The sequence below is a fragment of the Nerophis lumbriciformis genome, linkage group LG14 (genome assembly GCF_033978685.3).
Source record: "Nerophis lumbriciformis linkage group LG14, RoL_Nlum_v2.1, whole genome shotgun sequence".
In the NCBI taxonomy this organism is placed as follows: Eukaryota; Metazoa; Chordata; class Actinopteri; order Syngnathiformes; family Syngnathidae; genus Nerophis; species Nerophis lumbriciformis.
The window spans coordinates 24,990,644-25,007,458 of NC_084561.2; the positions used below are offsets into that span (position 1 = coordinate 24,990,644).

Here is a 16,815-nt window from a genome sequence, read left to right on the forward strand (position 1 = left end):
GAAGGAGAAAAACTATTTGATGTTGCTTTTATTTTCTCAATACAGCATCCTTCAGCTGAGAAGCTCATCGTCCTCATCGGGGTCTTGACCTGACTGCAGTTTGTCGTCGTAACCATATCTTTTAAGGGGAACTGTACTTTTTTGGAATTTTACCTATCGTTCACAATCATTATGAGAGACAAGAAGACAAGTTTTTTTTTTTCGCTTTTTTCGCTTTCTAACATATAAAAAGTGTCTCGTTCTCGGTGGCTAGCAATGCAGCTAATGGGAACAATCAATTCTACCTCTAAATCCCTTTAAAAATGCATTCAAAAACCAACAATACTTCATTAACGTTCTGTAAAGGCCATTGTTATTGTAAGAGCGAACACTGAGGAACTCTTTTTCTATCGTAGTAAGACATCGACATGCTTCAGTAAAAGATAAGATAGCTTCTACAACAACTCAAAACGAGTTTGGGTTTGTAATGCACAACACTGCGATATGACACCAATTTGTACTGACTGAAAAACATGAAGAATCATATTACAGTATCTGTAAAGTATTACCCAACATTTCATGTTGTGTTTGTACACAGCTGAGATAGCCAGACAGCATACATACAGTAGTTGTACTAACACGCATGGTGTGCTACATCCATCATGACTGATATTAAAATGACTCAATCGATGGACAGTTGTTCGTCTGGACCAGCTGGCCGAGGGCGTTTCCATTTGATTTTGAGTAAACAATCCATTTTAGTCAAAATAGCTTGGCTCCAAGTTCCATATTTTAAGCGTCAAAATGGCTCTCATCCTCCTCTCCCAGCTTCCGTTTGCTCCAATGTCACTCTTCCTTTGTGTTCACTTCTATAAGCAACAGTATATTTAGCTTCAAAAGTATAAGGTTGTAAGTCCTCATTCGTCCAAAAGTAGTTGTCTGTTACCAGGTCTGCCATGATTAGAAAACACACTTGTGTTTGATTCCGGAAGTAGGAACACACATGTTGCCAGAAGTCAGACGTGCGCCGCTATGGAAAGAAAAATCAATGCGCAGAAAAAAATCAGTCCCGAAAATGATTAAAATGATCAAAATACAGTAAATATTGAACAAAATATTGTTATGAACATGTCTGTTATTATATTATATATAGACTTGCACTGTGTATATAAAACGTTGCTGGAGTGTTTTCAAATTGTTTTAGAGGGCTTTTATAGGCTACAACAATGACTCCCATTAACTGCATTTTTCAAGCATTTTATATCATCTTTAAAGTCAGAAAGAAAGAAAAAAAGACGTGTGTTCTTGTCTCTCATAATGATTGTGAATGCTGGAATAACTTTGTTGTGCTGATGTCATTTTAAACAAACTGTGCAGCGTGCAGTCACGTATGTTGCTGCAAACCATCCATCCATCCATTTTCTACCGCTTGTCCCTTTTGGGGTCGCGGGGGGTGCTGGAGCCTATCTCAGCTGCATTCAGGCGGTAGGCGGGGTACACCCTGGACAAGTCATCACCTCATGGCAGGGCCAACACAGATAGACAGACAACATTCACATTCACACACTAGGGTCAATTTAGTATTACCAATCAACCTATCCCCGGGTGCATGTCTTTGGAGGTGGGAGGAAGCCGGAGTACCCGGAGGAAACTGCTGCAAAACACTGAAAACACTATTGTCTTCTTTGGATAGAAACTTCTCGCTCTCGTTTGTGTTAGCATTAGCCATGTTTTACTAGGCGTTTGCATCTTCGCTAAGGAAATAAGGGGGACGTTGGAAGCTAGAGGAGCTCCTGGGAGCAAAAAGTATGCCAGAGAATTCTTTTTTTTTTAAATTTTATTTATTTATTTATTTATTTTTTTTTAATGGTGTGCAACAAAAAACTAATATTTATCAATACAATCAAAATATTTCCCAGGCCTAGATAAATGGTATTATTGATAACCGCGGTACAAATACCAGTGGTTAGTGTTACCGTTTTAAATTAAAATTATCAAAAAACCGTGATTGATAACTGCACTTTGATAAACTAACGGACAGACTGGCGCCATCTCGCCAGCTTAAATGCTAACAAGAGACATTAACATCTTTCCCCAATCAAGAAATGACATATCCCAATCTAAACGTATATAAACACATTGCTGTCTGAGCAACTAGGCTATTCAATTGTGCACATTGAACCTACAAGCTGTGCTCTCTTAGAACACAGTGATCGTTCTATACGAATGAGGAATACGAAACAGAGGTGTATTTACGGTGCATTCAAGGACCATGACAACACCTGCCAGAAATAACTGAATGATATTAACCAATTTTATCCGTTATGCACTTTTCATTTAAATAAATCTTAAACTGCCTAACCTGACTCTCGCCAGATCCTTGTCGTTTGCTGAGCCCACTACAAGGATCTGGCGAGAGTCGGGTTAGTACAAATCAATACTAAAATAATAAAAGCTTAGTCATTAACACAAGTAAATACTAAGACTAAAACACTATCAGTGACGCGTAAGAAACAAAAAATGTGCAAAATAGTGGGTTTTCTAACAGTGTGTCTATTTATTTTAGCTATTTAAAAAAAGGATTTCAGATAATAATGATAACCGTGATCATTTTGGTCACGATAACCATGATATGAAATGTTCATGTCATGACATTCACAAATATCTACAAAACATGACATGTTCAAGTTGACGACAAAGTGCAATACCACAGAAACATGTTCATGCAGGTTCGTTGTGACAAAGACCAAAAGGGAGTCTGCCCACATACCCAGGCGCCATTTTAGGACCATATTGTATTCTACTGAGACAACACACACACACGCATGCATCATGTAAAGCTGGAGAAGATGTGGGCGGAATGAGAGATGTTGGTATACAATGTGTTATCAGAGATTTATTTGTAGTTTATCTTTATATAATGTAGCACAGTGATTCTCAAACTGTGGTACGTGTACCACTAGCTGTAAGCGGGCTCCATCTAGTGGTACGCCAAATAATCACTTGATTGAAGTACAGTGTTTTATTTTTTTATTCAAACACAGTGTTACTGATCAAACTGTGTGTAATTTTACAGTAGTCAAAAATATTAAACATACTTGTTAAGTAAACCTCTGCCTTGTTTTTAATGACTACTACACTACCTTATTTTAATGTTGGTAATTATGGTGGTACATGGAGAGCAAAGTTTTTTTGAGGTGGTACATAGTTTAAAAAGTTTGACAACCACTGCTGTGGCATATCCAAACATACAAATGCATAGATTTAATAGATACTGTAGCTCTTGTGAATGTGTTTGCCAGTAAATAGTACAGAATAACAACAAAATGCAAAGTCTGGTTGCTGGACAATTATACTATACTACATACTGTGATTATTAAAGTGAAGGAGTCCCATCTCCTGTTGTGGATTATGCTTATTCAGTGACAGGAAACTTATCAATTTAAATTAACTGTACCTATTCTGCCAAGAACAATTGTCAAATAACCAGTTAGACATTGGCACAAGCTTGAGGTGAAACATTTAACCATACATTAGTGGGGGTGCAGCTTTGATGATCACTTCACAGGTTCGCACCTTATTATCAGCTAAACGTCAACACACTTTATGTATAGCGTTGGCATTCGGCTAATGTGCTTTCTATTTCAAAGCTCAAGCGAGTGAACTAATCAGTAGTGTTAATATGCAACGTTAATGTAACATTATATTCTTAGGTGTTATCTAGCCATGAAACCTCACACAAATGCAACTATAGCTCTTACTGTCCTTTCAGAAACCTACTCTCTTTAGCACCGCACTCTTCTCCCGTCATTCCAATTCCCCAAATGCGCACCGCAATGTTGACGTCATAAGCGTCTTACAATAAATCAAACACAAACAAATACACGCACATACACAAAGACAAACTAGTTCACTAATGGGCAGCAAGTCCAAGTAAAAAGCAGATGGAGTCAAATGAAGGTTCATCAAAACAAAATATAAAAGACAGTGATGACATCCTTCCATATCTATAAACTCAGAGGATTCTGTTTTAATAACATTACATTTCTACAGTATGTGAGAAGAACAAAGAGACTCTCAAGGGCATTTAATGTTGCGAATTTGGAATTCAAATTTAACTTACGTTGACTAATGATTTATTCCAATCCTAACTGTACTTTAAATCACCAGTAAGGACTATTTTCAAGCTGGCACTAACGCTACATGGAGTTTACTGGCAAAGCCACAAATAATTTTAAAGCAAATCTTCCAGGGATGTTGTAGCAATAGCATAAACAGATCCAATATTACAAGCTATTGTGCCAATACATTTATTTCATAGCTGTTAGGTTGAATTCGGTCATATACCGTAGATTTTATTTAAACATATTTAATTTTCATTCATTCATTTTCTATACTGCTTTTCCATTTTAAGGTCACGGGTGAGCTGGAGTCTATCCCAGCTGGCTTAGGACAAAAAGCGGACTATACCTTGGAATAGTCACCAGGGCACATATCAGCAAACAACCTTTCACACAAGTTAAAAGTCTCCATAACCCTAATATGGATGTTTTGGGATGTGAGACGCACGCACGAACACACTGGAGAGAAAAGGCAAACTCCACATGGAGACGTTCCAACAGTGATTCAAGCCCTCCGTTATTAATCCATTCCAAACACCTAAACATTAACGCAGAGGTCACTACGCATTGCCAGCACAACCTTCAGACCGCTTTGTGATATGATTTGTGAAAGGAGAGGCATTTTGCTGCCAACAAAGCTGTAGGTTTACAAGCCAGTTGTACAGCCTTCACTACTCTATGCCTGTGAGACATACCAATGTCATGCCTGAGAGTTCAATCAATTTAATCTAAGTTGCCTCAGATAGTTGCTGAAAACCATGTGAGATTGCAGAGGTGAAACGCGCGCATGGATGTCAAAAGAAGTGTTATATGGACTGCCTTTCCCTTCCTTTGAAGAACGAAACCTGGAAGTCTTTGGCACTAGTCAGTCAAGGATTGTGAGATCGAATCAGAGATGGCAGTGACTCTATCATACGTAACAGGGTTGTGACGACTCAGTGACAACATAGGTCCGAAGCGCCCTACCTTGCATCCGCTCAAAGACCTTTTCTATGTCCAGAACTTTCCATTGTCACACTGGACTGCGGAGTCCTATGGGTGCTATATGATGTTATTGGTTTTTGTCGACCACAACTGACAAACATGATGATGAAAAATAAAACAATGTTTCCAAACAAAAACAATATAAATCTAATTAATCCATTCCAGACACCGTAAGAGAACAAAACACCACGGATGTCGCGATCCAAATTTTTGGCCTCCGATCCTAAGCCAATTCGATTTTGAGTCCCGATCTGATACTTTGACAATAGATTATAGAACTGCAGTAAACAATACCCCATTTTTATAAAGCTTATCTTATTCAATTTAGAATGCTCTAGTTTTGTTGTGGTGTATTATATTTGTAGTATTGAATGCTACATACAATTATTGTAGCGGCGAACAGCTGTCTCGTCAGCTGGTGCGTGAGCTCGCAACCGCGGCGGCTTGGCAACCAGTCAAACCCCACTTAATAAAATTGTATTTTAACGTAGAGCACATACCTATTCACCTAGGCAACCCCAGGTAAGGTGTATATGATTTGGCATTTGTTCGGCCAGTCGGCTTATATGATCAGAGCCGATATGCAGGTATGGCGCGGCGCACTCCCGTCTCAACCCAGAGTTGTGCCAAAAGTGTACCAAAACCAAAAGCTGAACGGACAGCCGGTAAGATTGCACTTTGTTTCTCTTTGTGGGTGCGAGGCACCTGTTGCGCTGGTGAGATGGGGGGGTTGTGTGCATGTAGCGTGCTTAGTCTGGAGGCTAAATACACATGGTTTTTTGTGTAACTGTTGTCTGGTAAGGAAGTGTTGGTCTGATAAATGTTGTAGCAGTTTGCTTCATCAGGAAGGTGAAGTCGCTCAATTTAAAGTGTTGGATTTAACTGTGCTGGATCATTGGCTGCTAGTGAGGTCATAGGAAACGGGGCATTTTTCTACCGGTAGACAGCGTTTAAGATTGAGTGTTTCGCTGCTAAATTAATAATACATTAATATTGGATATGGATTTTAAATATGTATCTAAAATAGGGGAAATAGGTGGTTAATTGGTTAGGTATTTAAGTATTTGCATATTGGGTTTTCTGCTGCATTTATCTATTGTGTTTCTGGGGTTATATATATATATTCTTATATATATCTTGGTGCAATTACGTTGAGATAATTTATTTCAAATTTGTTTTAACAAAGGGAAAAAATGTGTCCATTTTCTTGCACTTGTAAATTATTATGGGATTGATAATTGATTGATTTTTTCACAGCATGTTAATCTTGTGGTGTTTTGTCTTTGAAGGTTTTTCAGCTAAAAAGACTACTAAAAAGACTGCTAAAAAGATTGCTAAAAAGACAAAAAAGAAAAAAGAAGCTGTTTCTTCGTTTGGAGAAACTGTTGCAAACTAAAAAATAAATAAAAGGAAAGAAATAACAACGGTCTGGTCTTTTGAGTGAAATCCAGAAGCCACATTCAGCATTGGTCCATCCTTTGAAGTGTGGGATAAGCACAGCATAAAAGCCAAAACACTTGACAATTATAATAACAACACAAAGTGGGTAGTGCACAATAACTAAGCAAAAGGAAATACAACTGCTGGCTCCCATTTGCCTTCAAAAACTTCCTGAATTCAAAGACTTATTACTCTGAGTTTGAAACAATAACAAAACAACCAAATAAATTATTTTCTAATAATAAGAACCAGAAAAAGAAATATATAGATCTAATTAATGTTGTATTTTTTAGGTATCGATAGTACTGACATATGGATTGATCACTTCTATTTTACATTTTACTCTTTAGCGGTTAGCTTTTTGTGTCGTCCTGCTCGGTGAGTGTGTGGAGCAGACTTACCCAATTCATTTCCTCGAGTCCTCAAGTAATGATACTTGGAAGCAGGGCTGCAAAAACGATTATTTTGATAGTCGATTAGTCAACAATTATCTTAACCATTAGTCGGATAATACAGCGTAAACATATTTAATAGCTCTAATTTTTCCATCGACTTCTAAATGCAGCTTAAGTGATTTTAGGCATGCGCTTACTAACAACAAAGATGACTAATTCCTAGCGGTGGGAATCTTTGGCCACCTCACGATTTCATCATGATTTCGATTCAGGAGCTACGATTCGATTAAAAATAGTTTATTAATTGATGCAGGATTACATTTCTTTTCGTTTCACTAAATAAGTGTTTATCACTTGCAACTTTTAAAAACAATGCATTTGGATTAAGAAATTGCCATCACATTTATTAAATTCATGGAAATGTGCCCAGAACTGGAACATAAGTGCTGGTCGGATCTCTCAGTAAGGTGGCTTGCTGCAGTCAGCCAAATTTTGGAACTGTCTGCATTACTTTATTTACATTAAATAAATAGATTATCGATTATTGACGTTGACTAATCGATTTTATTTATTTCATGTCCGAATTGCAATGCATTTAAAAATGTATTATTCCCCTCACCTCTACTAATTCATTCATAAATATTTATTTTTACTGTAATTCTGCTGCTCATTCAGCTGTTACAATAATTAAAATGACTACTAAAATGTTGTCCATTTAAAAGAAAGGACCAAAAAGCGGTAGAAAATGGATGGACAGATGGAAATGCAAATTGCTAAAAAAACAAAAAAAACAATGAATGTCTATGTATTGGGGGGAAAAAAACAGTTAAAACAGCAGCAATAAAAACAAACAAAACACAAAATCTAACTTCTTCAAAAATAAATAAAGCATTTTGAGATGATGCACACTGGTATATAGAGTATTAATTAACTATTGGCAGTTTTAACAGACTCAATGTGTAGAATTATATCTTTGATTAATTCTTAAAATGCTGGCTATTTTATAGATTGTATGTTTAATCTTATGATACCTCCGCATTGGTGTCTGTTTAGCCGGCTGACTTTGGCTAAAATGATAGTAATTTTTCACACAACTTTATCTGACACTTGTTGGTGAGATAGCAAGGCATAAGCTAACACTCTTATCGAGGTTGAGATGAATCCTCCCTCCAGATGTCCGACATCATGCCGCCGCTTTAAATGCTCGCGTATCACAGATGTATTGCCATAAAACAAGGTTTACTTTGCAAAATAAGCAAGGTATTCATGTTTTTAACAAGAACAAGAGAAAATGTTCTCACACTTTACATGATATCACTGGCGATGTTTTTGCGAGTGGCGACGCACCCAGAAAACACGAGTGATCGCGTCACGACTATTGTCAACAAACATAATTGTCGGGGACAAATTTTATTGTCGACATTTGTCGATAATGTCGACTAATCGTTGCAGCCCTACTAGGAAGAAACATATGGTAATTTGTTTTATGCCATGGTTGTGTGGATTAGACTTAGAAGCAGCTTCGCACTGTAGATAGACGTGTTAGTTAAAAATTTGCTCTCAAATTCCAGCTGGTGTTCTAGCAAGACACATACCCTCCTGGAATTCATGCAACTCCCGCATGTGTGTAACAAGAAATCATTAAATTTAATTGTGTCTCCCTGAGAGTGCATCCATTTGAAAAGGAATCTTTTGTGTGAGTACAATCTTTAGCTATGTAAACAATGGGACACAGCTGGCATAAAGATTGGCAGAGCTCGGCTGCTCATCAGCTGATCCCCGATCAGTTAAATCGATAATAGATCAGGAACAGGAAATCTCTTGTTGGCAAAATACAATTTCTACAGATAAATTTGATATAACATGCAGAAAACAATGGGAAATATTTATAAAGGACGAATGGAACAGATGAATTCACATTTTACATAAATGTTACCTTTATTGAAGACTCTTAACAGCAATTAGCGACCAGAAGGACAACCTGTAAGCACCATATTACCTATTGTTTTGTCAGAATTACCATAGCAGTGTGGTGCGTTCAATAACTATGGTCATGATGGTCTTGATTCCGGTTAAAAAAAAAAATCCATTGAACTTAATAAATGTTAGGAAGTTTATTTCCACAGAACTCCACATTTAGAGAAGTTTCACTTTATTTTTGAAAACCTCATATTCTTTAGTATTTAATAAAACTGATGCTATCGTGAATATCAAAAGTACCCTTTTATAGATCAAGCAGTCTTCCACTTAAAGACAGCTACAGAGCAGCCCAACGATTGTTGTTATACTATCCTCTTGGAAAAATTGCTAGACTCTTTTTAATCTACTTGTTGATTTCCTGTTAATATCTGCTGTAACCACACGGTGTTTGGAGCTACAGTTAGCTGCTAATTTATACCGGTCAGTGGACTGATCATTGGCTGGTTTCGGGAAAATCGGAACATAAAACCAGGTTCCCATTGATGCCCAATGCTCAACCCTATCAGTGACACTCTGGAAACACGGACTCTAAGGCCATGTCTACACTAAGTCATTTAACCCCTTAAACGAATAATTATTTAGCCTAAGCCCCGTTTCAGCCATACTAAACCATCGTTTAAGGTCCCCCTCTTCAGACAAATTTTTACACGGGTAAGTCAGCCGTGTATTTCTTGAATCTCCGGCACTTAGCTTTGTATGGACTCATTGACTTTAAGGTTTTACTACTTACGTATAAAATACTACACGGTCTAGCTCCGTCCTATCTTGTCGATTGCATTGTACCATATGTCCCGGCAAGAAATCTGCGTTCAAAGAACTCCGGCTTATTAGTGATTCCCAGAGCCCAAAAAAAGTCTGCGGGCTATAGAGCGTTTTCTATTCGGGCTCCAGTACTATGGAATGCCCTCCCGGTAACAATTAGAGATGCTACCTCAGTAGAAGCATTTAAGTCCCATCTTAAAACTCATTTGTATACTCTAGCCTTTAAATAGCCCCCCTGTTAGACCAGTTGATCTGCCGTTTCTTTTCTTTTCTCCTCTGCTCCCCTTTTCCTTGAGGGGGGGGGGGGCACAGGTCCGGTGGCCATGGATGAAGTGCTGGCTGTCCAGAGTCGGGACCCGGGGTGGACCGCTCGCCTGTGCATCGGCTGGGAACATCTCTGCGCTGCTGACCCGTCTCCGCTCGGGATGGTGTCCTGCTGGCCCCACTATGGACTGGACTCTTACTATTATGTTGGATCCACTATGGACTGGACTCTCACAATATTATGTCAGACCCACTCGACATCCATTGCTTTCGGTCTCCCCTAGAGGGGGGGGGTTACCCACATATGCGGTCCTCTCCAAGGTTTCTCATAGTCATTCACATCGACGTCCCACTGGGGTGAGTTTTTCCTTGCCCGTATGTGGGCTTTGTACCGAGGATGTCGTTGTGGCTTGTGCAGCCCTTTGAGACACTTGTGATTTAGGGCTATATAAATAAAGATTGATTGATTGATTGATTGATCGTTTACAAACTGAGTTCGGAGAGGAAGTGACGTCAGAAAGACCCCGCCCACACAGGAAGTCACGCCAGAAAGAACGCGCCACAGGCAGCTTCATAACAAAAATGGAGCTGGATCATCCAGACATGCCCGTGTTTCTCCTTCTTCTACATGTACAGGCACTTTTGGAAACCACAAATTAATACCTTAAGAGAAGGCAACGGGCGATTGTAGCTATTTCGAATACAACACTTCTCAGACGGCAAGAGAACTTTCAAATGTTCACGTCAGCTGTGAGTCTATTTACAGAAAAACTTTGTCCCTTCCTCCAGTGGATGTGATCGTTATAGGCAGTGTGTGACAACAAATATTGCTTTATGGATGTGACAGTGAAATGGCCAGGCACCGTGCATGATGCCCGCATCTTCGCTAACTCCGCCATTAACGCGCAGCTGAAAGATAGAACCATCCCCTCGTGTCCCAAACAACTGCTGGAAGATGAAGATCCGGGCCCTTTTTTTCTTTTGGGTGACCCAGCTTATCTCCTGACGCCATATCTCACGAAAGAATACCCCAACGGCGGAGTCAACCCACAACAACAATACATTGGGTGTTCTCTGTCTAGATTATTTGTTGTAAAAAGTTCTTTATCACATTGTTTACGTGTCCAATAAAGATATGATTAATTTATGATGTCTCAGGTGGGATTCACTACAACAATAGTGTTAAGTTTCCGGAAATTTACTCAGATCCTTCCAGAGCTTGAACCCTAAAAGAATGGCATTCCTATACAAAGTAGACAAAATGCAGTTTGAACTGTCCACAATGATGTACACAGCGGTTCTGCTACATGAAAGCCAGACCGTGAATTAGGTCTGATTAACAGTACTGAGGCCGGTCAGTAAGTCACAGCATCCAATATCAGATTCTGACGTACTACTTTAAATATTTGGACAGATTTATAGTATGTGCACATTCAGCAGGGCAGACATCACGCCGCTCTGCTCAGGCTGCCAACACACATCAAACTGGTTCAGACATACAGAAGATGTGGAGACTGCAGTGAAAGAAATTCAACTTCACCTGATTCAAGGTTAGGTTTCTGTCAAAACACCACTTTCACACATTTTTTCACCTTTTGCACCTAAAACAGTTATGCAGAGATCTGCACTGTTTCTTACAACCTCGTCTTAGGGCATCTTTGGATGCTGATTCAAGTGACGAATGACAACAAAATAAATCATACAGTTCTGTATTAAAATGTACAAACAACCTGAAGCTGTGAGGTCGACTATTGGTAATTCTTGCATACTGGCTCGCAGGAAGAATTCCTGAGTGCTGTGCAAAAGTCTCAACATCAACATTTAATGTATTTTGCTACAGTTACTAAACATTACCACTATTTATTATTTTGTGAAATTCCCTTACACTTAAGCGTTAACAGAAACCTGCCTCTCTTAAACCTAATTGGAATGAAAGCCCCCAAAAAGACTTCTATAACAACAAGGCTTACTGTGGACTTTTCCTCCCACATCCCCAAAACATGTATTGGAGACTTTAATTTTCCCATAGGTGTGAAGGTGAGTGTTAATTGCTGTCTGTTTTATAGTGGTCTGTTCATCAGTCAAGGGTGTATGTTGCCTTTCTCCCAAAGTCCGCTGGGAGAGGCTCCAGCCCACCCATGATAAGCGGTATACAAAATTTGTATTTCTATCTAACATTACCGGGGGCATCATAAAGGAAAGACAAGTGATAATGAGTTGAAAACATAGGTCTTTAACAGAGGGTCTGTGACACCAAGGGGTCTGCAGAGGTACTGCAGGGGGGGGGGGGTGAATTTTTGGTTGATTAGACTATTTTTTTAGAAACATTTTCACTATTCCCACACAATTTTTCCACAAATTTAAATGTCTTTAAATACACATTAACATTGATCCAACACACTGTATTGTATTTTATAAATAACAGTGACATGGAACTCCTACTCACTGTACTTTTCAGGTTTAACATAAAAACATGTCCTGATATTATTCAATCAATGTTTATTTATATAGCCCTAAATCACAAGTGTCTCAAAGGGCTGCACAAGCCACAACGACATCTGCGGTACAGAGCCCACATAAGGGCAAGGAAAACTCACCCCAGGCCTGGTGGCCCCACTAAGGACTCATGTTAGTATGGATTCATGTTAGTATTTAAGCTCGCTAGCCATTACCGCTCAAGTTGCTTACTAGCGATTGCCACACCAGTTGTCAGCTAGCAATTAGCATGATAGTTGTCAGATGGGGATTAGTACGTTAAGTGTCAGCTAGAGTTGTCAGCTGGGGATTAGTACATTAAGTGTCAGTTGTCAGCTAGTAATTAATGCACCAGTTGTCAGCTAACGAATTGTGCGCTAGTAGCCAGCTAGCTTTTGGCAAAGCTATACTATATTATTTGAATATCTTAGTGTTGCACAAAAACAAGTCACCTATAGAACCAGTTAAATTTAAAACACAATGTTGTATGAGATATGTAAGTAAGGTGTCCTTGCGCCATCTATCCAATAGTTTGAGGGTCTTTAGCCTGAAAAACTTTGAAGACCCTGCTCTAAGAGACTATGACTGTCATAAATTAAACATTAGCCTTTTTTCGGAGGTGTCTGAAGTGTATTATCTACATACATTTTTTTGTGGCAGCCCGCCACATCAATTGCCTATTTGCACATGCGTAGTAATATCACTGCGTTCAGGGTATTTGAGTCATTCTGTGCCTCAGATGGGTTACTTACATTAAAATGGTTAGTCAGATTAATGCCAGTAATTGATTATTATTAGATTAATCACATAACTTGTTTTGACAGCCTTAATTTCTAAACATGCTTATTTTGCTTTTCTTGTTTTAGTCAGTGACCATAAATATTTACCTGCTCATGTGTCATGGCCAAAAATTGCTTTATATTATGGCATCCAATCCAGAGGAAACTTTACTATATGCTTAATTGATCATTGGTCCACTGACAAGTGGCCAGCAAGTACCTTTTTTTTTTTTTTTTTACTTTTGGTCATGAACAAAGTAGGGAGGCACACTTCTGTGTTTCAGGCGATGGTCTGGAGTCACATTAGGCTACTGTTGATTTACTTAGATTTGGCCGTATTTTGAAAGGTTTAGAGGCAAATATATAAGCAATCATGAAAACAATATTCAAAATGGGACGGAGTGGAGTCACACATTCTTAAGAAAACATTTTTTTATGATTTAAACCATTTAAACCATTATTCCGTAAAAGACAAAGTTGGATTTATCCATGCATCGATAAGTAACGTATTTGATAGACATAACGAGTGCCATGCTGCTGTGATTGTGACGCTAATGAAAAAAAGGGTAAGTTTGTATGCAGTTGATTTCCTGCTATAAATATTAGTTGGTCATCTACAATTCATGTCTGCAGTTGTTTTTATGGTGTGATGTTCATACTTTGGCTGATTTAGCTATAAATGTCTCTGTTGTTGAGCAGTGTTTGCTAGCGATATCAAGGTTCAGTATACTGTTGAGCCTACGAGAGATTTATTAATCTAGTTTATCAATACTTATTATTTCTCGATTCAATATGATTCTTGATTCAAACCGATTCTCGCAATGTATTATCTGGTATAATAATTATAATGAAACTTATATATAACTAGATGAGGCAATTCCTGAAGGAATTGCGTGTGAATGCTCCAATGCTGAAGTTGAACTGAAATCCTGAATTTTTTTTAGAATTGTTGAAGTAGAGCACACAAATCCCAAACAGGCTGAGAATTTTGAAGTTGGAACAGTTTGAATCAGATGAAAAATGTGGGAGTTGTGGAACTTTGAAGAATGTCCCATTGATTTCAATGGGAATTTCAGAAAAAATTGGGAAATTTGGGACAAGCGGGAATTTTTTGAAAAGGGTAAAAAAAAAACTTGAATGTTTTGAATGAGTTGAAATGATTGGTGTTGGAATTTTTCAAATCGGTCGAGAAATGTTGAAGTAGTAACTTGAGAAATTGTATTACGGAATTCCTGGAATTTCGGGAAAACCGGGAATTTTTACAATTAAAAAAACAACTTGGTTTTTTGTCCTGATTAAGAGGAATGTTTTGACGGTAGAACGGTTGAAATGCGTTGAAAATGTGTTAGGAGTAATCGCCAGAAAAAAGGGTGGAAATAGGGCTTTGGAAAGCCAGGAATTCTGGAAAATCCTGGAAATGTTTTGACCTTGGAAAAAAGGCTTTTTAAATTTCCAGGATGGTGGAATGTGTTGAAGGTGGAATGGTTTGAATCGGTTGAAAAATGTAGAAATGGTGGAAGTTTGAAAAATGTCCAATTCATTTTGAATGGGAAAAATGTCCCGGAAGACCTGGAATTCTGGGAAACCTAGGAATTTTTTTGAAATTGTCAAGGGAAAGCCCGCAATTCCCGAATAGGCTGAACAGTTTGAAGTTGGAACGGTTTGAATCGGGTGAAAAATGTGAAAGTTAGAGAGCGCCAAAATCTGGAGAAGAAGAAGAAGTCTAATAAATAGATGAATTTTGGTGTAGAAAACTATGTGTGAACGCTTTGGAGCATTCACACAATGAAAGTATGAGTGATAGATGTACAATGAAGGAGTAGCATTTAATAAGATCTGTCCTTTTTGGACATGAACTGTGTTTGACACTAAATATGTGCTGTATTATTGTGTAATCTATGCATTTTGGAAATAAACAAACAGGACCAAAGATGACCCTATAGCAGTGGTTCTTAACCTGGGTTCGATCGAACCCTAGGGGTTCGGCGGAGCCTCCGCCACGGAGGTAAAGAGACATCCGACTTATCGTGTAAATAAAAACTTCTCCCTATCCGCGTATTATGGAAACCCCCCAAACAATGTTCCCTCTAATTTTCCATCTGATTTGCAGGTTTTTTGATTGGTTGATTGAAACTTTTACTAGCAGATTGCAAAGGAAGAGAATACACAGTACAGTACATATTCCGTACAATTGACCACTAAATGGTAACACCCGAATAAGTTTTTTAACTTGTTTAAGTCGGGGTCCACGTTAATCAATTCATGGTGATGTGTGCAAGGTGTGTAATTTGTTGTGAGTTCATGCACTGTGTTGGTTTTGTTATTTGAACAAGGTGATGTTCATGCATGGTTCATTTTGTGCACCAGTAAAAAAACATACGACTTGAATTTGAAAAATATGTATTTTTTTTTCCCACTAAAGAAGGGTTCGGTGAATGCGCATATGAAACTGGTGGGGTTCGGTACCTCCAACAAGGTTAAGAACCACTGCTCTATAGTAACATAATAGGATGATCCCACAACATTGTGAACACTGCTACACGGACATTGCCTTTTAGTGTACCGACAAAATGTAAATATATGATTTTTAATTATTGCTATTTACTCTTATAATTACTTTGGAGGATAAAAAAGTGCAATTGTAAGCCAAAGTAAACTGATGCGCACCACGGGCAAATATGGTGTTTTTTCAAACTTGTAACTCATCTACTTTGACTTTGTCTTTACGAGCGGTAAACATGAAAGTTCTACCTGGTTAGTTGAGTCGGGCGGGAGGTTCTTGATGAGGATTTTCCTCCTGTTGCTCAGCTCCTGGCGAGTTTTGGCGAGCCTCTTCTCAATCTCCTCGGGTTCCAGCTCCGGCAAGTCACGGAGGCTCGTCCACGGCTCCGTGGGCTGCGCTGTCGCTGCCGCCGCCGCCACCTCTTCGTCCTCCGGCTGCTGGCTCTCGGGACAGTTCATCGCCGGAGAAAGTGCACCGTCCGGGACGAGAGAGGAGTGGACGCTCGGCGGCTGGACGGACGAGGCTGCCGCCATTTTGGACGCTTAAAGAGGAGAGTGAGCGGGAATTCGAGGCAGAGAGCAGGTGTGAAGTGCGTGTACGTGGATTTGTGTGTGCGTGTGTATGTGAAGGGTGTGGGGGGTGGACAGAGAGAGAGAGTGTGTGTGTGTGTGTGTGTGTGTGTGTGTGTGTGTGTGTGTGTGTGTGTGTGTGTTAATTAATAGAATGTCAAAATTGGTAGTAGGCTACTATTACCCCCGCCCTGATGTAGTCAACACTGTATACTAAATGCCTACAAAATGTTGATAGCTTTAAAGTTTGGTTCACAATTGTGTTAACATCTCTATTAGTAAGCACTATACTAATATTTTAAAATAGTCACTCAATTATAAAAGGTACTAGTGTTGTGCCGATACCATACTTGCCAATCTTGAGACCTCCGAATTCGGGAGGGGGGTGTTGTTGAGGTGTGGGGGGTGGGGGGTGAGGAGTGTATATATTTCAAAGTATTTTATATATATATATATATATACATATATATATATATATATATATATATATATATATATATATATATATATATATATATATATATATATATACATACATGGGCAGCACGGTGGAAGAGGAGTTAG

At 38.8% G+C, this 16,815-nt stretch overlaps 1 protein-coding gene across 3 annotated transcripts in view; it reads right to left on the reverse strand.

The window, feature by feature from the left end:
* raver2 (ribonucleoprotein, PTB-binding 2) overlaps positions 1-16,399 on the reverse strand; it is a 164,833-nt gene extending 148,434 nt beyond the window's left edge. For 2 of the 3 annotated variants that reach the window (XR_009816870.2, XM_061975737.2), the window contains exon 1: positions 15,931-16,398. Coding sequence is in view for 2 of the 3 variants with exons in the window: in XM_061975737.2 (XP_061831721.2) it covers positions 15,931-16,215 (285 nt within the window). In the remaining variant the exon portion in view is untranslated. Of the gene's footprint in view, positions 1-15,930 lie in introns of all 3 variants that reach the window. The other variant, XM_061975738.2, reaches the window with a different exon arrangement.
* Between the last annotated feature and the right edge of the window lie 416 nt (positions 16,400-16,815).